The sequence below is a fragment of the Rana temporaria genome, chromosome 9 (assembly GCF_905171775.1).
Source record: "Rana temporaria chromosome 9, aRanTem1.1, whole genome shotgun sequence".
Taxonomy (NCBI): domain Eukaryota; kingdom Metazoa; phylum Chordata; class Amphibia; order Anura; family Ranidae; genus Rana; species Rana temporaria.
The window spans coordinates 131,540,597-131,568,538 of NC_053497.1; the positions used below are offsets into that span (position 1 = coordinate 131,540,597).

Here is a 27,942-nt window from a genome sequence, read left to right on the forward strand (position 1 = left end):
GGTGTTCTGTACGGTGTACAGTCTGTGCTGGGTGTTCTGTCCGGTGTAAAATCTGTGCTGGGTGTTCTGTCCGGTGTACAGTCTGTGCTGGGTGTTCTGTCCGGTGTACAGTCTGTGCTGGGTGTTCTGTACGGTGTACAGTCTGTGCTGGGTGTTCTGTCCGGTGTAAAATCTGTGCTGGGTGTTCTGTCCGGTGTACAGTCTGTGCTGGGTGTTCTGTCCGGTGTACAGTCTGTGCTGGGTGTTCTGTCCGGTGTACAGTCTGTGCTGGGTGTTCTGTCCGGTGTACAGTCTGTGCTGGGTGTTCTGTCCGGTGTACAGTCTGTGCTGGGTGTTCTGTCCGGTGTACAGTCTGTGCTGGGTGTTCTGTCCGGTGTACAGTCTGTGCTGGGTGTTCTTTCCGGTGTACAGTCTGTGCTGGGTGTTCTGTCCGGTGTACAGTCTGTGCTGGGTGTTCTGTACGGTGTACAGTCTGTGCTGGGTGTTCTGTCCGGTGTACAGTCTGTGCTGGGTGTTCTGTCCGGTGTACAGTCTGTGCTGGGTGTTCTGTCCGGTGTACAGTCTGTGCTGGGTGTTCTTTCCGGTGTACAGTCTGTGCTGGGTGTTCTGTCCGGTGTACAGTCTGTGCTGGGTGTTCTGTCCGGTGTACAGTCTGTGCTGGGTGTTCTGTCCGGTGTACAGTCTGTGCTGGGTGTTCTGTCCGGTGTACAGTCTGTGCTGGGTGTTCTGTCCGGTGTACAGTCTGTGCTGGGTGTTCTGTCCGGTGTACAGTCTGTGCTGGGTGTTCTGTCCGGTGTACAGTCTGTGCTGGGTGTTCTGTCCGGTGTACAGTCTGTGCTGGGTGTTCTGTCCGGTGTACAGTCTGTGCTGGGTGTTCTTTCCGGTGTACAGTCTGTGCTGGGTGTTCTGTCCGGTGTACAGTCTGTGCTGGGTGTTCTGTCCGGTGTACAGTCTGTGCTGGGTGTTCTGTCCGGTGTACAGTCTGTGCTGGGTGTTCTGTCCGGTGTACAGTCTGTGCTGGGTGTTCTGTCCGGTGTACAGTCTGTGCTGGGTGTTCTGTCCGGTGTACAGTCTGTGCTGGGTGTTCTGTCCGGTGTACAGTCTGTGCTGGGTGTTCTGTCCGGTGTACAGTCTGTGCTGGGTGTTCTGTCCGGTGTACAGTCTGTGCTGGGTGTTCTGTCCGGTGTACAGTCTGTGCTGGGTGTTCTGTCCGGTGTACAGTCTGTGCTGGGTGTTCTGTACGGTGTACAGTCTGTGCTGGGTGTTCTGTCCGGTGTACAGTCTGTGCTGGGTGTTCTGTCCGGTGTACAGTCTGTGCTGGGTGTTCTGTCCGGTGTACAGTCTGTGCTGGGTGTTCTGTCCGGTGTACAGTCTGTGCTGGGTGTTCTGTCCGGTGTACAGTCTGTGCTGGGTGTTCTGTCCGGTGTACAGTCTGTGCTGGGTGTTCTGTCCGGTGTACAGTCTGTGCTGGGTGTTCTGTCCGGTGTACAGTCTGTGCTGGGTGTTCTTTCCGGTGTACAGTCTGTGCTGGGTGTTCTTTCCGGTGTACAGTCTGTGCTGGGTGTTCTGTCCGGTGTACAGTCTGTGCTGGGTGTTCTTTCCGGTGTACAGTCTGTGCTGGGTGTTCTGTCCGGTGTACAGTCTGTGCTGGGTGTTCTGTCCGGTGTACAGTCTGTGCTGGGTGTTCTGTCCGGTGTACAGTCTGTGCTGGGTGTTCTGTCCGGTGTACAGTCTGTGCTGGGTGTTCTTTCCGGTGTACAGTCTGTGCTGGGTGTTCTTTCCGGTGTACAGTCTGTGCTGGGTGTTCTGTCCGGTGTACAGTCTGTGCTGGGTGTTCTGTCCGGTGTACAGTCTGTGCTGGGTGTTCTGTCTGGTGTACAGTCTGTGCTGGGTGTTCTGTCTGGTGTACAGTCTGTGCTGGGTGTTCTGTCTGGTGTACAGTCTGTGCTGGGTGTTCTGTCCGGTGTACAGTCTGTGCTGGGTGTTATACTTGGTGTACAGTTTTGTGTTGGGTGTTCTGTCCGGTGTACAGTCTGTTTCAAAGTACAAAATATCAACAGATGATAAATGTAATACCACACTAAATGTAGTACCATATGATACCATGATATGTATAGGAAGGTACAATCTGTAGAAACCACACAGTCACAAAGTAGGCAACAAAGATCGGAAAATGATAAAGTGCTGATATCACAGTGTGTAGGTATTTAAGGCATAAGAGAAAAAGAAGGGGAGATGAATCTTAAATCTTGATGCCCTTTGTGGATTACTTTAGATCTATGCAGTAATTCCACATGAAACAACTCCTGTCTCTGTGTAGGAGCTTGCTGTAATAAAGACCAAATACTTCTGTACTCTCCTTGTGCAGGTTGACTGGTCTTGTCTCCTCCCCCTCATGTACGTCCCTTTAAATTTGCCACCGTGTGGGCGCGCGCACCTGCCCCTGCCACGAGCTCCGCGACCGTGCCCGCGAGACCCGCAGACTCGATGTCCAGCGATCGTGTCACGGAGCGGCAGACCGGGGGGGGGATGCCTGTGTAAACAAGGCATCTCCCTGTTCTGCCTAGTGACAGGACACTGATCTTCTGCTGCCTGTCATCGGGAGCAGTGATCAGCAGTCATTTCACTGGTAGCCCAGCCCCAACACAATTATGAATCACTCCCTAGGACACGCTTAGTCCCCTAGTGGTTAACAACTCCCCTGCCAGTGTCATTTACACAGTAATCTGTGCATTTTTATAGCACTGCTCGCTGTATAAATGACAATGGTCCCAAAATAGCATGAAAAGTGTCCGATCTGTCTGCCATAATGTTGCAGTCACGATAAAAATCGCTGATCATCGCCATTACTAGTAAAAAAAAAAATAATAAAAATGCCATAAATCAATCCCCTATTTTGTAGACGCTATAACTTTTGCGCAAACCAATCAATAAACGCTTATTGTGGTGATTTTTTTTGTTTTTTTTACCAAAAATATGTAGAAGAATACATATCGGCCTAAACTGAGGAAAACATTTTTTTTATCTATATTTTTGGGGGATATTTATTATAGTAAAAAATATTGTTTTTTTTTTCAAAATTGTCGCTCTATTTTTGTTTATAGCGCAAAAAAACAAAAAACCACAGAGGTGATAAAATACCACCAAAAGAAAGCTCTATTTGTGGGGAACAGGGGACATCAATTTTGTTTGGGAGCCACGTCGTACGACCGCGCAATTGTCAGTTAAAGCGACGCAGTGCCGAATCGCAAAAAGTGGCCTGGTGATTTGACAGCCAAATCCCCTGGGGCTGAAGCGGTTAAATAAAACATTTTGTTCCAGGAGTTCTAAAGTGTGTGACTGAATCCTCATATGTGGATAATCTCTGTATCTCTTTCAGGTTATCTGGGCTATACAAGTGGCTTCTCTCTAAGCTGTATGGTCTTCTTCTTGTGTGCGGTAAGCTTAAATATTTGGCTTTTATAACAAACAGACTTTGCAGTTCTGGTATTTCTCTAAATAGTATTTTATAATTTCCTAAACTTCCACATCAGAATTGAAGTTCTTTCTGTCCCATCCAGGAGTCTTGGGGCAATTCTAAGAAGCCATGGAGCATGGTCTTTTACTGACAGCTATAGAAATGCCTTGGAAAAAAGGTTTTCCTCCTTTTGTTAGTGTGTTTATTGATGATATTCAATTATGAGAATTTCTCCTAATCAATAAGAACTAATCTCCAGACAGATGTTGTAACCATTTTTTTTTTGGGCTATACACACGTTAGGTTTTGGTAAGACCACCACCACCTGCCATTATGCTTGCCATTATCTCTGCAGACAAAGCGATCAAAAGCAAAGGATCCCACTTTTTACTCTGTCGCACTGGAGAATGAGTTCCTATTGGATTCTAGATGCTATAAGAAACCTTTAAATCACCCCAATTTTTTTAAGAACATTTTTTTTTTTTTTTATATTGGGGCAGGATATGCATATGTTGCCATGTAACACTCAACAGGACAATGCAAAGCTGTTTTTCCCACCGGCAATAGCTGATGTATAGATGGACAAAGCAAAGTACCCTATTACAAGACAGTAGATGATCAGGCGGGCCCAGATCTAGCGGGGTGCTGGGGTGGGCTAAGCCCCTTCAGATCTTAGTTGTGCATCCACTGATCACTGTGAGCTAGTCTAATAAGGACTATTGAAATAAGAGGGCAACCTGATTAGGAACACTCTAAAGGGGACAATAGAAATCTCTGATGGGGACAGACAGTTGATGTAAGTGGCACTTAGAGAGGGATAGTTGATGTAGGTGGCACACTGATAGGGACAGTTGATGTAGGCGACAGTCTAATAGGGACAGTTGATGTAGGTGGCACTTTGATAGGGACAGTTGATGTAAGTGACACTCTGATAGGTACAGTTGATGTAAGTGACACTCTGATAGGTACAGTTGATGTAAGTGACAGTCTGATAGGGACAGCTGATGTAGGTGGCACTCTGAGTGGGCCAATTGATGTAAGGGGAACTCTGAGGGGGCAGTTAATGTAAGGGGGCAATTTAATTCCGACATTTCATGTAAGGGGGAACTCTGATAAAGGATTCTGATGTAAAGAGGGAAACTGGTAGACAGGGGCGGACTGACAACTCATGGGGCCCCCGGGCAATAGAAAGATTATGGGGCCCCCGGGCGATAGGAGATTATGGGGCCCCCGGGCGATAGGAGATTATGGGGCCCCCGGGCAATAGGAGATTATGGGGCCCCCGGGCAATAGATTATGGGGCCACACAGTATACACACACAGACATACAGTGTATACACACACACACAGAATACACATACACACACTAAAAAGGTACTGGAGAGGCGGGGCAGCTATAATCTTGGGATTTTTAGACCAAAAGGATGTCGGTAAGGGACATTTCAGGGACAGATGTAAAAAAAACACACATTTTTACATACTGTCCCTGGTTTTCCTGGGGTTGGCAGCTCTGATGGGGCCCCCTAGTGGCATGGGGCCCTCGGGCAGTGCCCGAGTGCCCAAATGGTCAGTCCGCCCCTGCTGGTAGAGACATCTGATTTATGGAGGCACAGGTTCTGTTAATCATCCTAATCCACTGACAGCTTATTACATACTGACATTGTCTCAGCACACCTGTCAGATGTGACTTCCGAGTCGTAACTCACGTGACTGTCAGTCAGTATTGTCATTATGCCCCCTGACTTTTTTTTTCTGCACCCCCAGATCAATTAAGCTAGATCCGACCTGTAGCTCATCCTAATAACATTTATTACCTTGGCTTCATTTTCCTTGAGTGCTATGCAATTAGGACTTTGAAACCAAAATAGGGGTGATTGTCAGGTGTGGCTACAAAGTGTATGGATTCGTAGACGTCGTTATTCACAGGTTAGAATGCTAAACCCTTGCTTGGCTCCCATCACAGTGCACAATTATAGTGTATGCAATACCCAACGACGAACATCTCTCATTTGCTTCTTTTTAGTCTTTCAAGTATACCATTTAAAGTGTATTATATCTGTTCTAAAAATGCAAAAAAAAAAAATACCTGGAGATTCTGCCAGAAATCTAGTGAGTTCTTAACTTCCTGTACATTGTGCCTGTGCTGCACTGTTATCAGTGTTAAAAGCCTTGATCTATTATCTCTGTAGACTACAGTACAGAACACCTCCACCGCATGTTACGGAGATGAGATCAGACAGGTGTTCTGAAGTCCTAACAGGCTTTCTGTTGTAAGGTGACAATGCTGCTATTTCATAGATACAGTAAGGTGAGTGTGTATTGACACCCTAGGACAGGAAGGATAACCAGATAAAAGGAACGAAGACCAAAAAAAGGAATGCAGACCCCACATCTAAGTACTGGTAAACTGCAACGTATTAATCTTAACAATTTGAGGATAGATAATGGATATCTAATGTTCTAGACCAGGGCCCGGATTCAGATAGGAGATACGACGGCGTATCTCCTGATACACCGTCGTATCTCTGAGTGCGGGCCGTCGTATCTATGCGCCTGATTCAGAGAATCAGTTACGCATAGATTTCCCTAAGATCCGACTGGTGTAAGTGTGTTACACCGTCGTATCTTAGGCGGCATATTCACGCTGGCCGCTAGGTGGCGCTTCCGTATAGTTATGCGAGGAATATGCTAATTAGGTATTTACGCCAATTCAGAAACGTACGTTTTTTTACTTCGTTTACGTTAGGCTTTTTCCGGCGTAAAGTTACCCCTGCTATATGAGGCGTAGCTAATGTTAAGTATGGACGTCGTTCCCGCGCCGAGTTTTGAAAATTTTCTGTCGTTTGCGTAAGTCGTTCGCGAATAGGGCTTTGCGTATGTTACGTTCACATCGATACCAATGAGGCTTTGCGGCGTAATTTAGAGCATGCGCACTGGGATTTTTTCACGAACGGCGCATGCGCCGTTCACAAAAAACATCAAATACGCGGGGTCAAGTGAAATTTTAATAAAACACGCCCACAACATCCCCATTTGAATTAGACGGGCTTACGCCGCCACACATACGTTACGCCGCCGTAACTAAGGGCATAAGTTATTTCTGCATACGGAACTTGCACCCAAATTTACGGCGGTGTAACGTATTGGAGATACGTTACGCCCACAAAAATATGCGCTCATCTTTCTGAATCCGGGCCCAGGGGTCTCCAAACTAAAAAAAAAAAAAAGAGCCAGTATACTGTTCTTCAGACTTTGGGGGGGGGGGGGCTGTGGCCAGTGGGAATAGCAAATGCCCCGCATGAGTGGGAATAGACAACCTTAATGCTTGGTGGTCAGTGGAAGTGAAAAAAAACTGTGGTCACTGTCAGTAGGAGGAAGAATACCCCCCCCCCCCACCACCACCATTGGCATCAGTGGGAGGAATAATGCTCCAATGTTGGTGTCAGTGGGAGGATTATGACCCATTGTTGGTATTAGTAGAAGGAATAGTGCCCCATCTGCAGTGCCAGTAGAGGGAATAGTGCCCTATTGTTGTCAGTGGGAGGAATAGTACCTCATTGTTTATATCAGTGGGAGGAATTATGCCCTACCATTGGTGTCAGTGGCAGGAATAGTGCCCTTGTATCAGTGGGAGGAACAGTGCTGCAAGTAGGGTTGCCACCTTTTCTTTAAGCCAAACCCGAACACTTTAGCGGCCTGGGACACCTTTGGGTGCCCCAAGGAGAGTAGAAATGTGGTGCGCATAGCATGCAGCAGTGAACAGTGGGTGTAGCCAAATTGCTCTTGTTGACATCATCGCCCTGCCTCCCAGTTATGCCAAATCTTCCCCCAGTTAGCCACCCGCAGCTCCCGGATGGCAACAGATTTGTGTGTGGCTATCTTGGTTACTTGGGGAGCCACAGCCGGTCTGAATAATGTGTCCCGGTTTCAGTCTGCCTGAAACCCGGACACAACATTCAAAACCCAGACTGTCCGGGTGAATCCCGGAGAGGTGGTAACCCTAGCTGCAAGGGCTGGATAAGGTCAAGCAAAAGGCAGCAGTTTGGAGACCACTGTTGTGAAATAAGGTGTAGTAGGCCAAAACTAACTCCAAAAAATCCAACACTTGCCTCCTATGCCTCTGGATTATAAAAAATGTGGCTAAACCCTTTTGTCTTCACACCTATTGATATGTCCCCTCTATGTTCTCTGATCATCCTGTTCAGGTCATATACAAGAAGACTGTAATACCTTGTCCTCTAAGCAACTCAACAACCACGGAGCATAACCTCTACACTAATGGCTACAATACTACTTCTGCCACAGGGGAGGCGTGCACAGCTAAGATGTTTACTCTCAACACTCAGGTATGTCTGTTTAATTTTACCGCCCCTGCTAGTTTCATCAATGACTGAACACCAAGTACTATAGGCAAGAAGAAACAAGATCCCAGTTTAGAAAGGTCGATACATTTTCACTAGCTTCAGTTGGTTTACTGTAATTTGGTATCAACTGCAGCTGAAACAGTTAGTTTTGCTTTTGATAGGGAAGGAAAGGACAAGAGTCTTTGTTGCTGGCTGTGTCCATATAGGGAAGGTTTACCCTTATTTCCTGGCAGATCAGGAAGTACTTGGAAATATCTATGAAGGGAACACAGGTTGCCACAATAAATTGTGTGGAAACTTTTAAAAATCGTTTTTTTTAGCTATTGTTTCCTTCCTGTCCCTGTGACAACTACTTCCCTATTTCTTCTACAGGATGCAAAGGTATATTATCTACCCAATGGGCTCACAGACAGAGACATACATTTTAATTCTTCCCACTCTATCCTAAACAAATGGTTGGAGTTAATGGACCAAGCATTAAAAATCACACTTCACAAAAATAAGTAAAAACAAAATTAACTTTTTTTTTTCCTTTCTGAAGTTCCATGCACACTAACAGCTTAAAAAATGGTAAAAAATGCTAATATTAAGCGTTTTCTGATGACGTTTAGCAGTGTTTTTTTGCAGTGTTTAGGAGCGCTAGTGTTTTGGTAAGGAGCAGGCAGCCACCGGCGTCCTTGACAACCAGTGAATAGCTGGTTGTTGGGGAGCGGGCCACCAAGCCAGCCGCCGCATCCTTAAAGCGGAACTTCCGCTTTTCGCAACCCTCCCCCCCTTCGCTGTCATATTTGGCACCTTTTAGGGGGGTGCAGATACCTGTATAATACAGGTATTTGCACCCACTTCCGGGAATGACTCCCACGGGAGTCACTCTACTTCCCCCCCCCCTCCCCCCCCGCTGTCTTCTGGGACACACACTGGTCCCAGGAGACAGCGGGGACCACTGGGAAAGCACAGCGCTACTCGCACATGCTCAGTTTCCTGATTCCCTCACCGAGGATGGCGGCGGGGCAGCAGAGAGCTGAGCGATTGCTTGTCTTTTGCTGCCAACATTGTGGGCGCGATGGCAGTGGCGGCTGGTGCTCAAAATTTTTAGGGGGGGCAAAAAAAAACAATTGCAGCCTCACTGTGCCCATCAAATACAGCCACTGTGCCCATCAAATGCAGCCACTGTGCCACCAATTGTCACCACTGTGCCATGCCATCAAACGCAGCCACTGTGCCATCAATTGTCACCACTGTGCCATGCCATCAAACGCAGCCACTGTGCCATCAATTGTCACCACTGTGCCATGCCATCAAACGCGCCACTGTGCCCTTTAATTGTCACCACTGTGCCCTTTAATTGTCACCACTGTGCCCTTTAATTGCCGCCACTGTGCCCATTGTCGCCGCTGTGCCCTGTAAAATTCCCCTCCCCCCGCCCGGCACTTACCTTTCTGGGGGTCAGCCATCCTCCTTCCACATCCCTCGATGTCTTCTCCTGCCTTCAATGACGCTTCAGCCAATCAGGTTACCGGTAACCAGAACCGGTGAACCTGATTGGCTGAGACGCCTGTCAGTCTTATCCAAGGAACGCACCGCCGGTACGTCCCTTAGATAAGCATTCGGAAGCCGACTACAGCCTGAGGGCTGTACTCAGAAAGCCTATCAGAGCCGCTGGCTCTGATGGGCACTTCCACACAGCCAACCAGCTGCCGTTATTCAGGTGGCTGGCGCTCACCATCCGGCTATCTGAATAGCGGGCGGCAGCGGCGAAAATACATAGATTCATGCAATGCATGAATCTATGTATTTCAGTGGCTGTGCGAGAGCCAGAGGGGGCGGCGCTCCGGCGCCCTCTATGGACGAACCGCCACTGCGCGATGGACATGTAAGTGTTCATTTATTAAGTCAGCAGCTCCAGTATTTGTAGCTGCTGGCTTTTAATATTTTTTTTTTCGTGGGACCTCCGCTTTAACAATAGATGACGCATCAGCTATCAGCAGGAAATGCTGAATGTAAACAAAATAAATGCTGGCAATACACACTTGAGAAAAAAACAGCGTGTGCCCCCCCCCAAACCCATAACCTTAGGACTGGTATGGTTTTTTTGGGGAACCCCACACCAAAATATATAAAAATAATTGTGTGGGGGCCATATTGAGGGCATACGGCTTGGTATGGTTCTGGAGGGTGGGGGGACGCTCGCTTGTCCCCCTGTTTTCCTGGCCTGCTAGGCTGCATGCTCGGATAAGAGTTTGGTATGGATTTTGTGGGGGACCCCCACTCCATTTTTTTTTTAAGTAATTGCCGGAATTTATTTTTCAGCTGTCAGCTAATGGATGGACACTTAATATTGTTTTGCTATATATTTTTTGGTGTCTATTTTCTTATAACATTGTGGATGTTTTATGTCATTAGAGACTTGAGAGTCTGTTTTCAGTCATTTAAACCTGCAGTAAGATAAGAGGACCAGTGGAGAACAACCATTGTATGTATGGTGCTAAAAAGCAATAGGCAGAGGCTGTATATGTAAAGAGATGATGATGGCCCTCCTTTTCTTTTTCTTTTTTAACCTCCTACTGATTGGATTATTAACATAAAACGAATCTCCCTGTAGACTGTAGTTTCACAAAGTAATCCCATTTTTCTATATTTTATTTCAGACTGCATATGCCATCCCTATCGTTGCTTTTGCTTTTGTTTGCCACCCTGAAGTCCTGCCCATATATACCGAGCTCCGCAGGTAGGCAGCTGGGGTAAAGCGACAATGTGTTAATTGTGTTAAAAATGTGGATCTATAATGGTCTAACATGTGATACACCACACCAATGGCACAACTTCTGTACTGTACACACACCACAAAAGCAGGTTATCTGAGTAAGGCTCCATTCACACTTGTATGACTGCAAAGTCCTGTGACAGCTTTGCAACTTTGATTCATTTTTGGATGGGTGCGACTTGGAATGCGACTTTGGCTTTGACCAACAATAATGGAAAACTGTTGCATGTAGAACATTCCATTGCGACTTTCATGTGACTTTTGAAGGTTTACATTTGCAGTCTATGGCACTCGAGACGCATGAACGTCAGACCAAAGTAGTGCAGGAACATTGTTGCAACTTTTAAATCCCATATATTTGAACAGATGTCATTGAAAAAACATGGTGTGCGACTTGTCATGCAATTATAGTGTCCAAAGTAGCATGACAAGTCGCACAAGTGTGAATGGAGCCTAAGCAATGCAAAGAGGGAGAGCGTGTGGCATTCCCCGTCAGAATTCAGCTGTGTTCACTGTTGAAATGCATAACTGTGAACTGTCTTATTGCCGGCATAATGCTATTTCTGTTCAGCCAGTTTTCTAATCCAGGAATTTGTCTGGCAGCACAGCCAGTTCTTGACTTCACTTTTTTAGTGTACTTAAAGGGTAACTCCACTTTTGTTGAGAAAAAAACATTCCACTCTGGGTGATCAATATACTGTATATTGCAAGGATTTTAACAAACTCTGCTGCAGATTCCTACCTTTTTGTTATTCTAAAGAAATGGCGGTTTGTTTGTCTGTGTCCATGAGCAAAGTTAAAGCGGTGGTTCACCCTGCAGAACAACTTTTTAGCATAAAATTAGGCATAGTAGCGCGAGCTACAGTATGCCTGTCTTAATTTTTTTATCCCCGTACTCACTGTGTAATCGTACATAGAAGATTCCGACTGCCCGCGGGGAATGGGCGTTCCTTTCAAGAGGGAGGGTGATTGACGGCCGGCTCTGGCACGTCACGCTCCCCAAAGACAGCCGGAGTAGGTCTCTGCTCTTCACGGCGCCTGCGCACAGACTATGCGCAGGCGCCGTGAAGAGCCAAGCCTATTTCGGCTATTTCCGGAGAAGCGTGACGCGCCAGAGCCGGCCGTCAATCACCTTCCGTCTGGATTGGAACGCCCATTCCCCGTGGGCAGTCGGAATCTTCTATGTACGATTACACAGTGAGTACGGGGATAAAAAAATTAAGACAGGCATACTGTAGCTCGCGCTACTATGCCTAATTTTATGCTAGAAGAAATTTTTTTTTTTTTTTTTTTATAGGGTGAACCCCCGCTTTAATGTGAATGAGAGTGACTATATAATTATCAGCTGCTGCATTTGTAGGGTTCTGAGGAAAGTGGCAGGGTCTGCATCCTTTTACATCAGGGGTGCCCTCTGATGTGGCCTGCCACCTCCTGCTCTGGGATGGCGGGTTGGCAAGCCCAGATTGCGGGTTCCCGACCTGCTATTCCCGAGCATCAGTGGGAAGAATGGAGTAGACACTAACCAAACACTAACAGAAACCAGAGCCAATGCTTCCTTTATAGCGCCTGTCCCCCTCCTTTTTCCTATATAGCGCTGAATCCTGTCACAGGCGGAGTGATACCAAATTTACTCCGCTTGTGACAGGAGTGATACAGGAAGCATTAGCTTTGCTCTTTACTGCAGCCACATGTTTCCTCCAGCACCAGCTCCTGTCACACTGATGCTCAGGGATGGTGGGTCAGATACCAGCCAGCAGTACCCAGCAACAGTACCCGCCAGAGGGACTAGCCAGCAGTACCAGCCCTGGAGGACAGCCAGCAGCAGCCACCAACCATACCTAACTGGGGGACAGCATCAGCCACCGATACCTGTAGAAATCCTGAGGAAGAAGTGAAGATTGAGGTCAGTTGGGTCGCAGTTTAACCACAGTGCATCAGTGTAAAAGGCAGCGTTGGGCCCCTTTCACACGACCTGTTTGATCGGGTCCGCCTGTCTGTCTTTCAGGTGGATCCAATTGGATCCTCCATTTACCACTATAGAGCGGCAGATGTAAATGGACTTGTGTCCGTTTACACCCACCTATCTCCAATCCGATCCAGATCTGTCCTCTTCTGTCTGATCGGAGAGTAGAGAGTAGAGTGTGCTTATGCATATGCAGAGTGGACACGGACCTGTCATCTGCTGGCTCTGCTCATTGTGGCCTGGACCGCTTACCTAGTCACTAAAGTGGCCCTCACTCCTCAAAAGGTTGGGCACCCCTACTTAGATGGAGTATCTCTGCTTTAGATGGAGGATGTCCAAAATCTGACTTGCATCTTGGTGCAGATTTCAGGGAAAATCAGTGAGCCAATAACACAAGCGGGAAATTACATTTCTGGGGGGGAGGGAGCGTTCTGTATACCATCTGTGTACAGAACGCCTTCAGGTTGCCATATTGCATTTTTCAGAAAATTACAGTGCTGCAAACTGAAAAGGAAAGATAATTTCTTATATTATTTAGATACAATGTGACTTGTGTAGCAATTGTACATGCTATATTTTTTTTTTTTGCAATTTTTTTGCCATGAAAGTGGAGTTACCCTTTAACCCCTTGACACTGATCGCACGCATATATGCGGCCACATATATGCGGCCCTATAAAAACTACTTACTGTGCTGAGAGCACACTCCTTGTACACTTCCAGCATGGTATTCGGCTGGTACAGCCAATCACAGCAGTCACATGACCCGAATGTACACCTCCGCCTCCTGGCTTTAACCTTTAAAGGGCAGAGAAAGGGTTAAAAATTAAATTAATATTAAAGGTTAAATACTTTTTTTTATAAATAACAAATATCTTATACATACCTGCTCTGTGTAATGGTTTTGCACAGCGCAGCCCCGATCCTTTTCCTCTTGGGTTCCCCACCGGCGCCCTTGGTTCCTTTTCTCGCTTGCTATGGGGGCACTCATGAATGCTCACTCCCGAGCCCCATAAGATTCACAAAACAGGGCTTAGCCTGCCCCTCTCTCTCCTCGTTGGCTCACTCAGCCAATGAGGAGGGAGAGACCCGGGAGTGCAGCCTCTCTTGTGCACATTGCTGGATTGCGATCAGGCTCTTTAAAGTAACGGGGGGGACTTCAGGGGGAGCTACATAGTGATGTTTTTTTACCTTCATGCAACCACTTTAAACAGTGTTTTCAGTTTGTAGTGCTCAGGTACAGTTGAGTTCCACTTTAAGAGCACTTTACTTGCCTAATATTCCACTCCCCACACTTTAGCAGTGGTCTGTCTCTCGATGTCTAAGGACTTGGATCCCTGCAAAGGTCTTGATGACGTCAAAGGATCTTGGATCATCAGAGTGCAGGGGAGAAGTGGCTACAAGGACCTTTCTAGGGAGCAGAAGATCAGGGAGGACTTTTAGTTTACCCAGAGTTCAATTTTATTCAGATGGAGCCATTCAAAAAAGCAACTCAACTCATTAATTTCTGTGTAAAAATTTAAACTTTTTACAACAAAGGAGCAAAAGAGACAGGGGAAAACAAGTGAAAAGGAGCGTGCTAACTAAAACTAAGAGCATAAAATATTAAGAAGCTATATTTTTTACGTAATTATCTTTAAAAAAAGAAAAACAAACATATTACGTTTTTTATTACATTAGTCTTGTTTGTAAAAAATCAAGACAGAAATACTGTATATACAAAACCCCTATTTTTTAAACTTCATTTAATAAATAGTTTGAAGTATACCTACAAAGAGATGCTGGGTATTTTTTATTATTTTTTAAGATTTACAAATGGATGAAAGGGCTGTGATTGTGCACTCTGCTGGTTGCTGGGAAACAAGATTTATACAGGGTTCATCTGTCTCCATGCACCTTTACCTACTGCTAGAGGGCATGCATATATTTGGAAAGAAATTGGATGCATCAAAAATCGCCCTGTGGTATTTCCTGTGAAGCTGTACAAACCCGCGTCTTTGTGTTTCATTCGTGTGATGTTGCATCGTATTTTTTATGCGCAGTTGGCATTTTATGTACACAGCAAAAGAGAACAGTGTCTTTGCAAATGCACTTTTATACATGTTTGCTTCTGCCTTTTGAAGCTTTCTTTTTTTGTGCATTTTGAGATTGCCAAGAAACTCAAAACAAGCACAAAGGGGTCCTCTCATTTTAGTGCTATATTAAATGTACAGGGAATGTACATGGCTTTATGGTCAGGACTAAAAGCATACAATTTTGAAAAATGTAATGTTTCTATTTTTTTGTGTTTTTTATTTTTTTTGGTAGTCAGGTATATACACAATGTTCAAATTAATTGTTTGTATTTGATTTTAAAGCCATGCCAGCAGGTGGAGCTCTAGGCTCCTTTTTGTTTATTTATCTTTATCTCTATTTGACCCATCGTAAAAAAATATATATATATTTACAAAGCTCAAAAGCCCAAGCTAAAATGTAAAGTGGTTGTAAAGGCAGAAGGTTTTTATCTTAATACATTCTATGCATTAAGATAAAAAGCCTTCTGTGTGCAGCAGCCCCCCTGAGCACCCCTAATACTTACCTGAGCCCCATCTAGATCCAGTGATGTCCACGAGTATCTCAGCCATCCGAGATTCTCCCTCCTTGATTGGCTGAGACACAGCAGCGGCACCATTGGCTGCCACTGCTGTTGATCAAAGTCAGCTAGCTAATCAGGAGAGAGAGGGGACGGGGCTGGGTTGGGGCTCCGTGTCTTAATGGACACAGGGAGCTGTGGCTCGGCTCGGGTGCCCCCATAGCAAGCTGCTTGCTGTGGGGGTACTCAACAGGAGGGAGGGGCCAGGATCACAGAAGAAGAGAATCTGGGCTGCTCTGTGCAAATCCACTACACAGAGCAGGTAAGTAGAACATGTTTGTTATTTTTATAGGAAAAAAACTGAGACTTTACAATCACTTTTAACATACAGATAAAACAGTGAGAGCAACGACTCCTCCATGCATACTAGCAATGAGGAGCTTTATGATCGTGGGACCACTGTGACAGCCAATCACAGTGGTCACATGACACAAATGCCCGCCTCCCGGCTTTTAGAACCCTCAAAAGGCTGGGAAAGGGGTTAAAAATGAATTAAAGTGATATTAAAGGTAAAATGTATTTATTTTTTAAATAACAAACCTTGTATACTTACCTGCTCTGTGCAGTGGTTTTGCACAGGGCAGCCCTGATCCTCCTCCCTTGTCCTCGGCCAGCGCTCTTGACTCCTTCTCTTCTCTGAGTGCCCCCATAGCAAGGTGAAGAGATCGGCGCACTGCTCTAAAAAGTGGAACTGTAGCGTGGATGAATGGATAACGGAAGCCACACGGAACTCAGGCTCCGATGTCCTCTCGTCCAGTAATCAATAGAACACCAAATGAATAAAAGAGCCATCAACTTTCGAAAATCCTTCTGAATCCTTTTTTGATACACGACCATGAGTAAAAGCAAATGGCTGACGTGTTTTGGCAGTAAGACTTGATTTAAACATACAAATAAAACAGTGAGAGCAACGACTCCTCCAATATTGGATAGCTCTGTCCAAAGTTTTCACAAGAGCTAGCCTCCTGAAAGATGATTACTGCTGTACTGTCTCTCTAGCAAGCCCATACTGCTCTGAGAATCCTTTGTCATGTATTAAATTTGACCCAAAACCATTATAATTTTCTTTTAGAAGGGATTCCGAGACAAATCAAAATTCTTTGCTTGTCTCTGATTGAAGAAGTTATTCTCGAACTCACATACTGCATAACTGTTCCAGCATAGTGGAAGAAAGGCCCAACGCAAAATGTTCCCTCTCCTCTTCTCCTACTTATTCTGCCTAACCTGTATAAATAAAAATATGTGTACTTGCCTATTTGTATCTGTTTTAATGCAGATAAAAATAGGTAAGTATACAGATTTGTTTTTATACAGGTTGTGCAGGATAGGCAGGTGGAGGGCAGAGGGAACATTTTTAAAAATAGTCAGACTTGGGATAATCTTACAGTTGAAGGTGCCTCTATGCAGTTTACTTACAAGGGAGTTCCTTGCCATATAATTAGTGTATGGTTTTGGAACACTAGATTCCATCAAAGGCTTCTGACAGGCATAGTGCTTTTTAAAAAAAGATTCCTATTAATACTGGAAAAATGGGGGCTGTAATTTGACTGGTTGCTGTGGTAAACCATGCAGTTTGTATTTCAAGATTTTTGACAGCTTGTGCCTCGGTCCTTACTTGTAAGCCATTGTGCGCCCTCTGCTGGGCAGTGTTTTTATTTTTTTTCTACACCGATAGCTGCCAATAACACTGTAATTGAATAAAATTGTTATCTATGCAGACTTATGAAATGCTTGTCTGAGCACTATACCTAGGGCAAAATCATTACACAAAAGTATATATATATATATATATATATATATATATATATATATATATATATACGCATCCATAGTTACATAGTTGGTCAGGTTGAAAAAAATCCAGTTCAACCATAAAAAAATAATAATAATATCATACAATCCCATATACCCAATTCTAAACCCACAGTTGATCCAGAGGAAGGCGAAAAACCACAGCAGAGCATGATCCAATTTGTTACAGCTGGGGAAAAAATTCCTTCCTGATCCCCCGAGAGGCAATCAGATATTCCCCGGATCAACTTTACCATGCTTGTTTCTTTCTTCCATCTAGAGCTACCAAGTCCCGGATGCAGAATGTGGCCAACGTATCCATCCTTGCCATGTTCATCATGTACCTGTTGACTGCAATTTTTGGCTACTTGACTTTCTATGGTGAGCATCCTTTTGGTTGGCTGGGTCAGGGGTGGTAAACGTAGTGACCAGTTTAAGACCACCTCCTCGAAAAGGAATTACACAGCTTGTGTCATTAAAAAAGTGAAAAAAAATGGCTTCGTCAGAAGAGTCAGAACAGTGCAGAGTCCTAAAAAACAGAACAGAGTCCTAAAAAAAAGAAGCGGAAGTCCCATACATAAGCATTGTGAAGAGCCTTCTTCACAATGCTTATGTAAGGGACTTCTGCTTCTTTTGTGTGCAGATTTGTTTTCTGAGATCTACGTAACCCTCAGCCTAAAATGTAATTGGCTTTATGTTAAAGGGGAATTAAAGTGTTTGTAAACTTAAAAATAACAAAAATCCTTGCATTTTATCTTTAATGTATTTGTACTTGAGTTTTCATATTGCTTTTGTTACTGGTGCTTGCTGTTCTTTTCTATTATCTAGTTGGCCCTGCCTATGCCCCTCCTCCTGATAATAAACTGGACATGCTTAGCTTGGCGGCTGACCCATGCTAGCATGGTCAGTTTACATCCTCTGTCATCCCACACTTAAATGCAGACACGCTGTGCAATCGCAGAGCATGCCTGTATTTTCCGAGGTGTAAACCACGCCCTCCCTGCCCATCACTCCGGCCTTGACTGACAGCGGCTTCCCCTCCAGCTGCTACTCCTCTACTCTTTGTGAAGCTCCCTCCCAGACATGTTAGACTGCATACATGCCCACCAGCAGGTCACATGATCGCTATTTATTCCCACGCAATTAACGGACCTGGTAGTGGGCATGTATAGAGCAGGGCAGACACGTCTGATATCACAAAGAGGAAAAGGAGGAGTGCTCAGGAATCAATAGCAATCATGTGTCCTGCACTTGAGCAGCCACAAAATCTATAGTAGACAACTTGCTGACCGCCTAACCGTAAATATACGTCATTACTTACTTTGATGTTAAATACCAGGGCTATGGCAGCAGCTAGCTAGCTTTATTTACAGCAGGCAGCCAGCTTTCCAATAAAAGTGGTCCCAGTGGCACATTCGCCACGGAATCACTTTGATAGGCGGTGGGAGAGGTGCCCCCTCTCACCACTTTCTGTGGTCTTGCGGGTTTTCTGGAGCTGTCTGTAAAGCCAGAAGCCATTCCGTCCAATCAGTGGCTGGGCAGGAAGCCAAGTGAGGCCAAGATAGCCCCATTCGGCTCTATGCCCTTGGAGGACCAGAGCGACGTCTGACGTCACTTCCACCTCTTGGGCTTAAATGGATTTTTTTACCTTTTTGCTTTTAAAGGTAAATGTGAGATCTGAGGTCTTTTTGACCCCAGATCTCTCAATAAAGAGGACCCGTCATGCGTAAGTTTCCCTTTAATTCTAGTTTTGTTTAATCACTTTTATTCCCATTACAAGGAATGTAAACATCCCTTATAATAGAAATAATTCTATTATACAGGATGTTTACATTCCTTGTAAAAGGAATAAAAGTGATTAAACAAAACTACAATTAAAGGGACACTGTTAAATAAAAAGTAAAGTAAGTAAAGCGCCCCCTCCCTCTGAGTTCACGTGCAGCAGTAAACGCATTCGTAAGTTGCGTCCACGTATGTAAATGGTGTTCAAACCACACACGTGAGGTATCGCCGCAATCTTTAGAGCAATAGCAATAATTTTAGTGCAAGACCTCCTCTGTTACTCTAAACAGGTAACCTGTAAAAACGTTTAAAGGGGTTGTAAAGGTTCATTTTCTATTTTCTAAATAGGTTCCTTTAAGCTAGTGCATTGTTGGTTTACTTACCTTTTCCTTCGATTTCCCTTTTTAAATGTTTTTTTTCTTTGTCTGAATTTCTCACTTCCTGTTTCTCCTCAGTAAGCATGCTCATCCAACAGAAGCTGGCCCAGCTGCCATAAAATGTTATTTTATTTTTTAACTGGCCGATGGCACCTGACATTTGGCTCATGTGTGCTAGGCTTTACATATACCCAGTGAAGCGCCTGGCCTCAGGTGATGCAGAAAGATTAAACGCATTCGCCTACATAACTTATACTTGTTTATTTGCACTTTTCTCTACATCGCTTCATAATTTACATAGCTTGTCTGAGCTGTCCGGAAAAAGAGGGTGATGAGCGGAAGTTACACTGTGCAGAGCTCAGTAAGGAGAACTCTGAGAGCTTATTGGAGGGAAGTGACACACCCACCTTTACACAGGAACAGAGCCAAGGCTGTCAATCAGCTGGAGATCCCTCCCCTGTCACCATTTTTCTCTTGGTGTCAGGAAAACTTGTCAGAAGTAGTTCATGAAGATAGCAGAGGAATGAAGCAGCAGACAGAATTTACTCTTGGCGCTCTTAATTGAGACAATCACACATTATAGGGAGATATGCTTTGTTCATACTTCATGTCTGAGGTTTACAATAATTTTAAGGATGTAATTTGTTAGCAATTTCTAATTTGAGCTTTCATTTGGGAAACGGATAAATGGTGGGCTTAGTTCTGCTTTAAGAAAGATCCGGGAAATAAAGATGCAGGTGAAAATATAGGATGAATGCTAGAGGAAAATGAAAGTTGAACTTTAGGCAAACAGTTGCCGTATACATGTTATCTGCCTTAGAATATAACGCAGGCAATGTTTTTCAATGTTAGGTGAAGTGGAATCGGAGATGTTGCACACATACATGATGGTGGACCCTCTCGATAAACTGATGCTGTGTGTCCGCGTTGCTGTATTGGTGGCCGTCACCCTCACTGTGCCAGTTGTCTTGTTCCCGGTAAGAGAAGCTTTCCTCACTTTTTCCTGCTCGGTGTGTCAAACCTTCCTATAACTTATGGCTTTTCCTGTCTCAGATCCGCAGAGCCATCCAGCAGCTAGTCTGCCCAGGACAGGACTTTCGCTGGTGGAGACACATCCTTATTGCCGTGTGCTTGCTTTTTGTGGTCAACTTGCTGGTGATCTTTATTCCAAACATCAAAGATATTTTTGGCGTCATTGGTAAGATACTGTATTCTTACTATAGCGGGTAGTTTCCTCCCCATAGAAGGTAAAATGCATGCATTTGTAGTTTCTTAATGATTTAAAGCGGGGTTCCTAACATAATTTTTATTTATTTTTTGCATTAAATAGTCCCTAAAATATTCATCGCTCCCCAATCATTCCATAAATCATTGCAAACACTTGCCTTATATCCTCCAGCTCATGTTGTGGCCGTATCCATCATATGTGTGGGCATGTGAAGCCCAGTTCCTTTTTCTTCCTGGTTTTCAGGGAGAGGTGCATGCTGGACGATTTTTAGGCACAGTAATGCCCAGAGACTCCTGGGAAATAAGTGTCATAATTTACCAGGAGGCAATGGGGTCTTAGGACAGAAAGTTGAACCACCTAGAACCAGGAACATAGCAGATTACGAAATCTGCCTAGTAACAGCCAGATAGAAATGAGTAAAAATTTTATTTTTTTTACATTAAAGGCAAGCTGTTAATAGAAAGTTCATTTTTAGGGTGGAACTCCACTTTTGGGTGTTGTAAAGTATGTATTGTTTATTCCTGAAAGGGCAACCCTTTGACCCAGTGGAGGTCTGGCAATTTTTAGTTTAAATCGGGGGTTCACCCTAAAAAAAAATTCTAACATTACATTGAGCTGACTTCTGACACTGACAGTACACTGATCTTTTTTATTAATCTTTTCGTACATACCGTTTTATCGCTATTTTACCCCCGTCTTCCGGGTAGTGAATCCCGTGGGAGTGGGCGTTCCTATTCACAGGCTAAGTGATTGACGTATGACCAAAAGCTTCCCACCGGCGCATACGGCGCGTCACGAGTTGCCGAAAGAAGCCGAACGTCGGTGCGCAGGCGCCGTATAGAGCCGACTCGCAGTCCGGCTTCTTTCGGCAACTCGTGACGCGCCGTATGCGCCGGGGGGGGAAGCTTTTGGTCATACGTCAATCACTTAGCCTGTGAATAGGAACACTCAGTCCCGCGGGATTCACTACCCGGAAGCCAGGGGGTAAAATAGCGATAAAACAGTATGTACGGAAAAAAAAAAAAAAAGATCAGCGTACTGTCAGTGTCAGAAGTCAGCTCAATGTAATGTTAGAATTTATTTTTTAGGGTGAACCCCTGCTTTAAGAGCAGAAAATAAGGTTAGTGGGGTGAAGTGACACCTACAGGGAACGTATATTATAATATCAGCATTTACTTCGAATTATTATTGTACTGGGAATTTAAAGTAATTTTTTAATGTGAATTTCAGATTTGTACGTGCATATGCCTCCAGGCTTTTGTTATTGTTTGCCTATTATGCTTGTGTCTTCCTATCCCTGGGGTTGAAATACTAAAACTGGAGAGTGCGAAATTTGGTGCATCTGTGCATAATAGCCAACCAGCTTCCAAGTTTTTTTTTTTGTCAAAGCTTAATTGAACAAGCTGAAGTTAGAAGCTCATTGGCTACCATGCACAGCTGCACCAGATTTTGCGGTCTCCAGTTTTGGTAAATCAACCCCTGTGATGACCTCCCATTACTAGCCTGGCTATCAAATGGACAGAAAACGTGGAGAAATTTTCCCATTGGTGTTGCTTACAAAATTAATAGGCTAGCATACGTATTTACTCTTTCCAATTGAAAAAGTGTTGGCTGTTGTGATTTAGTTGTTGGGATTTAATACTTAAAGAGCAGCTAAACTTACCTCTTCTTCAATGGTCTAACGTCCCTCACTGGCACCGCCATCTTCTACCCAGCTTCATCCCAATGTCAGATTGTGGCTGTCTTCATTGGAGGATGCAGGATGACGTCACTCCTGTGCAGTCATCCCAGCACGCAGGCTCAGTGCCAGAATGTACACCAGAGAAAGATTTGTAGAGGTGCCCTGTGCAGAGCTGATTGGGTGACTAATATGTGTATCTCTAAAGGCAGCCATGCCATTATTTTAGTTCCGTTAAATGGCTGCAAAACATAGATTGGCTTGGGGTCGTCTCTTGTCCACACAGCCTTGAAATTGCTGACTAACACTTGGATAATGTAGCCTATCAATGTATTTAAAGTGGAGTTCCACCCAACAATGGAACTTCCACCGTGTGGATTCCTCCTCTGCCCCCCTCACCCGTCCCGTCCGGTGTCACATTTGGCACCTTTCAGTGGGGAGGGGGAGCAGATACCTGTCGAATACAGGTATTTGCTCCCAGTTCTGGCAGTATCCGCAGCGATTTACGTCATGTCCGGCCCCTCCTCCGTCCCCCCCCCCCCTGTCTTCTGGAAGACACACAGGTCCCAGAAGACAACAGGGACCACTCAGAGCGTGCAGCGCGACTCGCGCATGCGCAGTAGTGAAATGAGCTGTGAAGCCACAAGGCTTCACTTTCTGATTCCCTTACTAGCAATGCCAACCCCTCCACCTGGAGCCGAAGGGACAGGTCGGCTTTCGGTGAGGACATCACGTGCGCCCTGGACAGGTAAGTATCCTTATTTTAAAAGTTAGCAGCTGTAGTATTTGTAGCTGCTGACTTTAATTTTTTTTTATTTATTTTTTGGCGGAACGCCGCTTTAAGGTGCTGCATCTGAATCAAAAACTACTCTCAATAACTTTTCCTTTCTCTTACTACAGGAGCCACTTCAGCACCAAGCCTGATTTTCATCCTTCCAAGCATATTCTATATAAGAATTGTTCCTAATGAAAAGGAGCCACTGTTTTCTCGCCAAAAAATTCAGGTCTGTGTGGCCATGTGCCTTGTCTGCATTTGAACTCCTGCCCTCTGCACTACCATTCACTTAATTTATATATCTATTAAAAAAAAGGGTCCACGTTTCATCTGGACCAAGTCACCCTACCAGGTGACACCAAGTTACAGTAGATAGAACCAAATCGAGATCCCCTTTGATCCAGTAACTTGTTCTCCTGGTAGTAGTGGACCATTAATAATGTATGTAGCCTTTTGACTCTTAACCAGTGTAAGAATTTAATTACAAATAAGTCAAAGTGAAATTGAAAAGTTTTAATTTGCCTACTTGTTAAATTTCAGAGATTCAGACAGTAGTTGGCACATTTGACCAGTATGTCAGTTGGTGAATAAATATTTTAGAACTAAAAAATATTAATTAATGCTTTTCACACTGCTGTACATGCATACAGGGGCGGACGTGCCATTTGGGCACTGCCCGACGGACCCATGCCACTAGGTGGCCCCATTAGGGTTGCCAGCCTCATTAAAACCAGGGACAGTATGTAAAAATCTGTGTTTTTTTTGGTTTTTTTTACATGTGTCCCTGAAATGTCCCTTACGGACATCCTTTTGTTCTAAAAATCCCAAGATTATAGCTCTCCAGTACCTTCTCAGTGTGCGAGTGTGTGTGTATGTATACTGTGTGTGTATATTGTGTGCAGGGGCGGACTGACCATTGAGTCACTCGGGCACTGCCCGAGGGCCCCATGCCACTAGGGGGCCCCATCAGGGTTGCCAGGCTCAGTAAAACCAGGGACAGTATGTAAAAATCTGTGTTTTTTTTAGATCTGTCCCTGATATGTCCGAAACTGACATGCTTTTAATGTAAATATCCCAAGATTTTAGCTGCCCTGCCTCTGCACTGCCTCCTGGCTTGGTGGCCATCTGTAAGCCAGAGGGGCCCCATAATCTTCTATTGCCCGGGGGCCCCATGAGTTGTCAGTCCGCCCCTGATTGTGTGTATGTATACTGTATGTGTTTGTGTGTATACAGTACTGTGTGGCCCCATAATCTATTGCCTGGGGGCCCCATAATCTCCTATTGCTGAGGGCCCCATGAGTTGTCAGTCCGCCCTTGCATTCATACATATTTCTAGCAAACTTTTACATAAAAACAGGGATTTTTGATTCACTTATATTGCGATACATATTTAAGATAGTCAGCTCTATCAAAGTGATCTCTCTATAGCCACACCCTACTGTACAATGCAAAATGCCAAATACTAATTTTGCAATATACATTATGTGAACCAAAAACCCCCTGTTTATATGCATAAGTTTGCTGGAAATATGTATGAGTGTATAGAAGGGTGCAGAGGGCTAATGTAGATTCTTCGTGGGCAACATGTGGTCTTGCCCCATTAGCATCTTGAACCACTTAAAGGGTTAGTTCACCTTTTCAGAAAAAAAACTGTGAACCAATTCAGTACACCCTCCCCTTCCCAACCGGCCCCCACTATACTTACCACTGTAGGCGATGAGCTGTCAGCAGGGGCGGACTGACCATTGAGGCACTCGGGCACTGCCCGAGGGCCCCATGCCACTAGGGGGACCCTTCATGGTTGCCAGGCTCAGTAAAACCAGGGACAGTATGTAGAAATCTGTGTTTTTTTTTACATCTGTCCCTGATATGTCTGAAACCGACATGCTTTTTATATGAAAATCTTGAGATTTTAGCTGCCCCGCCTCTGCACTGCCTCCTAGCGTGGTGGCCATCTGTAAGCCCAGGGGCCCCATAATCTTCTATTGCCCGGGGGCCCCATGAGTTATCAGTCCGCCCCTGGCTGTCAGTACCCATGAAGCTGATGTAGTCATCCAGGGTTTTGAAAACCCTGCTCTTCTCCCTCTTTGTTCTGCAGCTCTTCTAGGACTGATCAGAACGATGCTCTGTAATGGCGCTGACCAATCCGATTTTGCTCTGATCTATCCTGGAAATGTTGCAGAAAGAAGAGGGAGAAGAGCAGAAATGTACATCTCCCAGGCTGCTGCACTGGCTGCATGGGCATTGATGATTCATCACTCACAAAGGTAAGTATAGCAGGGGCCGGGGGGTTGGTGGGGGTCGTACAGTGTTCACCATTTCATTTATTGTGAAAACTTTTTCTGAATCTAAACAGCAAAAGCTGAGGATAAACATTACAGCTAGGGAACACACAAATGTGCAATGTCAGCACCCTGATTCCTACCAAAGCTAGTTTAAAGTGGATGTAAACCCAATTTTTTTTTAGTTAATCCAGCTCTGAGCAATCCTCTTTTATTGTTCAGTGAAATAAAACGGACTTACAGAGAAAAACCTTAGTCCATTCCGCCCCTATGCTGTGAATGACAGGTTATTTACATATCTCATGCACTAGCTCCTTTTCTAAAGTCATGTGGTTACTTTTCTGGATTTTGACTGGATGTTAGTGATCATAGCAGAATTTAGTGTAAGAAATACACAGGAAAAAATGCATGTTGACAAGGGGAGTGTAGAAGAGGGCGGGGGAGTCTACTGACATCACGACTCCACCCAATGAGCTCCAGGCAACAGATCCACCCACAGAATCTGCAATTTTTCGGGTCTCGTAACAGACAGAGGGGAGACATTTGACAGGTAAGGATACATGCAGGAGGCATCTTTATCCTTATAGATCAGCACTATGGCAGTAGTTTAGAAAGGATGAGAGTGGCTTTACATCCTCTTTAATTCAAACTGCTGGATTCTCTATCTCAGTAAGTCAGGATCACAAATACCCACTTTCTGCTAGTAAATGTTTTTTTTCCCTACTCTTGTTTTCATTCATGCCTCATGACTTGAACTCAGTCTTCTGTTCTTTCCACAGGCTGCCATCTTTGCCGCCTTGGGCTTCGTATTTATGATCATGAGTTTGAGTTTTATCATTGTGGACTGGACGACAACGGGAAAAAGCAACGTCGGGGGTCACTAGCCCCTACTTGGTTCCCCTCTCCCACTGGATAAGGACATTAGGCCAGTTCTCCTGAGACCTGTGTAGGCTCAAAGGACAGGTCTGTTGACCACATCAAGATCAGAATATTGGTTATCGTTGCGGAATTCAGGAGCAGCTGGCCAACAGGAGAGAGGGGCTCTCAGTCATTGCAGGACAAGATGATGTATGCCAAAAAAGTGCCCCAAGCCCAGAATCACCTCCCCATCCCCCCAGCTGCTGCAAGACGTCACTACAATCACTGTTTGTGTTGCTTCCTTCTTCTTTGGTGTCTCGGTAACTGCAGGACCTTGACTGTCAGTCCTGTACACCAGTCGCTGGGGCATACAGCGGTTTCCCTTGAGAATTCATGCATGCCAGGTCACTTATCCCCTGATCTGTACCAAAATCGTCAAATCACAGTGCATCTACCTCACTGACCCTGCAAGGCAAGGGTATCTGTGTGTCGCACTCAGGGGGTTAGGTCATCTCTCTGAGATAGGCCACAGCACAAATACACAGCATTATCATGTGCCATGTAGCACCACACAGTGATACAGAGTATCTCCAGGTGTCTGAAAACTGCCTTCACATCCTTCCTTGGTGACTATACATCCTGAAGTAGAATCACTACACTGCCTTTTTTAACAGGTCTGAAATGACGTCTCCAATTTACGGTTACAGAAGCCATACAGGTTTTTTATTGTAAGTGCCCTTGTTATGTAAAGGACTTGAGACAGTTAATGGATTGGGAGCCACCCATCCATAAGGCAGCTGGTTCCATCCAAGAAAGCGATACTCTCTGCCCGACAATCAATCCTCCGTCCCGATCACTGTGAATCCTGTGGGATCGCTGCGCCATTTGAATCAATTGGCCTTCCCATGTAACACACTCGCACACGTGTTGTGCTCATGGAGAGCAGCTGAAAATATCTTGGTTTACATGTGTGGATTGTTAACTGATCGAATATTTTAATAAATTTTAAACAAGTTGTCGGTTTTATTTTTTTGTGCTCTGTTATAAGGTAATATGCTACCAATGTGTTTTTTGTGTGTGTGTGTGTGTGTGTGTGTTCTTGCCCCCTTTTTTCTTAAGCTTTATTTGGGTGTGGGATATGTAGTGTGTTCAAAGGCCACTCCACCAAAAAAATGTATAATTATGTTTTTGGTAGAGGGCCTAATTCCCTGGCAGAAGGGATGTCTGGGTTTGGTGCAGCAGGTGAGCTTGACCTGGGTTAAAAAGCAATATCTTGTCATTTCTACAACCGATTGCAACATACTCAAATTGTCAGGAATCTCTGCATGTATGTACTAAAGGCTCCTGTATGTCAGTCAAAACTAGGGGTGCAATGGATCGTCATTGATCCGTGGTCCGAACGGGTCAACGTCCGGATCGGCACACCACGCGATCCACGGATTGAGCCCATAGGAAAGGCCGCGGCTTCGGCCTAGCTCCAGAGCGGCGGCCATCTTGGTACACCCGGCGGTGGCCTAGGTGAGCTCCCCAGAGCGGCGCACTGACGAGGGAGATGTGGTGGACATTACAGTGGGGGAGATGTGGTGGACATTACAGTGGGGGACATTACAGTGGGGGAGATGTGGTGGACATTACAGTGGGGGAGATGTGGTGGACATTACAGTGGGAGAGATGTGGTGGACATTACAGTGGGGGAGATGTGGTGGACATTACAGTGGGGGGACATTACAGTGGGGGAGATGTGGTGGACATTACAGTGGGGGAGATGTGGTGGACATTACAGTGGGAGAGATGTGGTGGACATTACAGTGGGGGAGATGTGGTGGACATTACAGTGGGAGAGATGTGGTGGACATTACAATGGGGGACATTACAGTGGGGGAGATGTGGTGGACATTACAGTGGGGGAGATGTGGTGGACATTACAATGGAGGACATTACAGTGGGGGAGATGTGGTGGACATTACAGTGGGGGAGATGTGGTGGACATTA

The 27,942-nt window shown here is 45.1% G+C and overlaps 1 protein-coding gene across 4 annotated transcripts in view; it reads left to right on the forward strand.

Annotated features, from left to right (window-relative positions):
• The window catches only part of SLC38A5 (solute carrier family 38 member 5), a 141,348-nt gene extending 114,383 nt beyond the window's left edge, over positions 1–26,965 (forward strand). For all 4 annotated transcript variants that reach the window (XM_040324525.1, XM_040324526.1, XM_040324524.1 and 1 more), the window contains 8 exons: positions 3,380–3,438; positions 7,663–7,803; positions 10,470–10,549; positions 17,251–17,351; positions 19,982–20,106; positions 20,183–20,327; positions 22,936–23,039; positions 25,872–26,965. In XM_040324525.1, coding sequence (XP_040180459.1) covers positions 3,380–3,438; positions 7,663–7,803; positions 10,470–10,549; positions 17,251–17,351; positions 19,982–20,106; positions 20,183–20,327; positions 22,936–23,039; positions 25,872–25,976 — 860 coding nt within the window. In that variant the 3' untranslated portion in view covers positions 25,977–26,965. The remainder of the gene's footprint in view (positions 1–3,379; positions 3,439–7,662; positions 7,804–10,469; positions 10,550–17,250; positions 17,352–19,981; positions 20,107–20,182; positions 20,328–22,935; positions 23,040–25,871) is intronic.
• Positions 26,966–27,942: the final 977 nt, after the last annotated feature.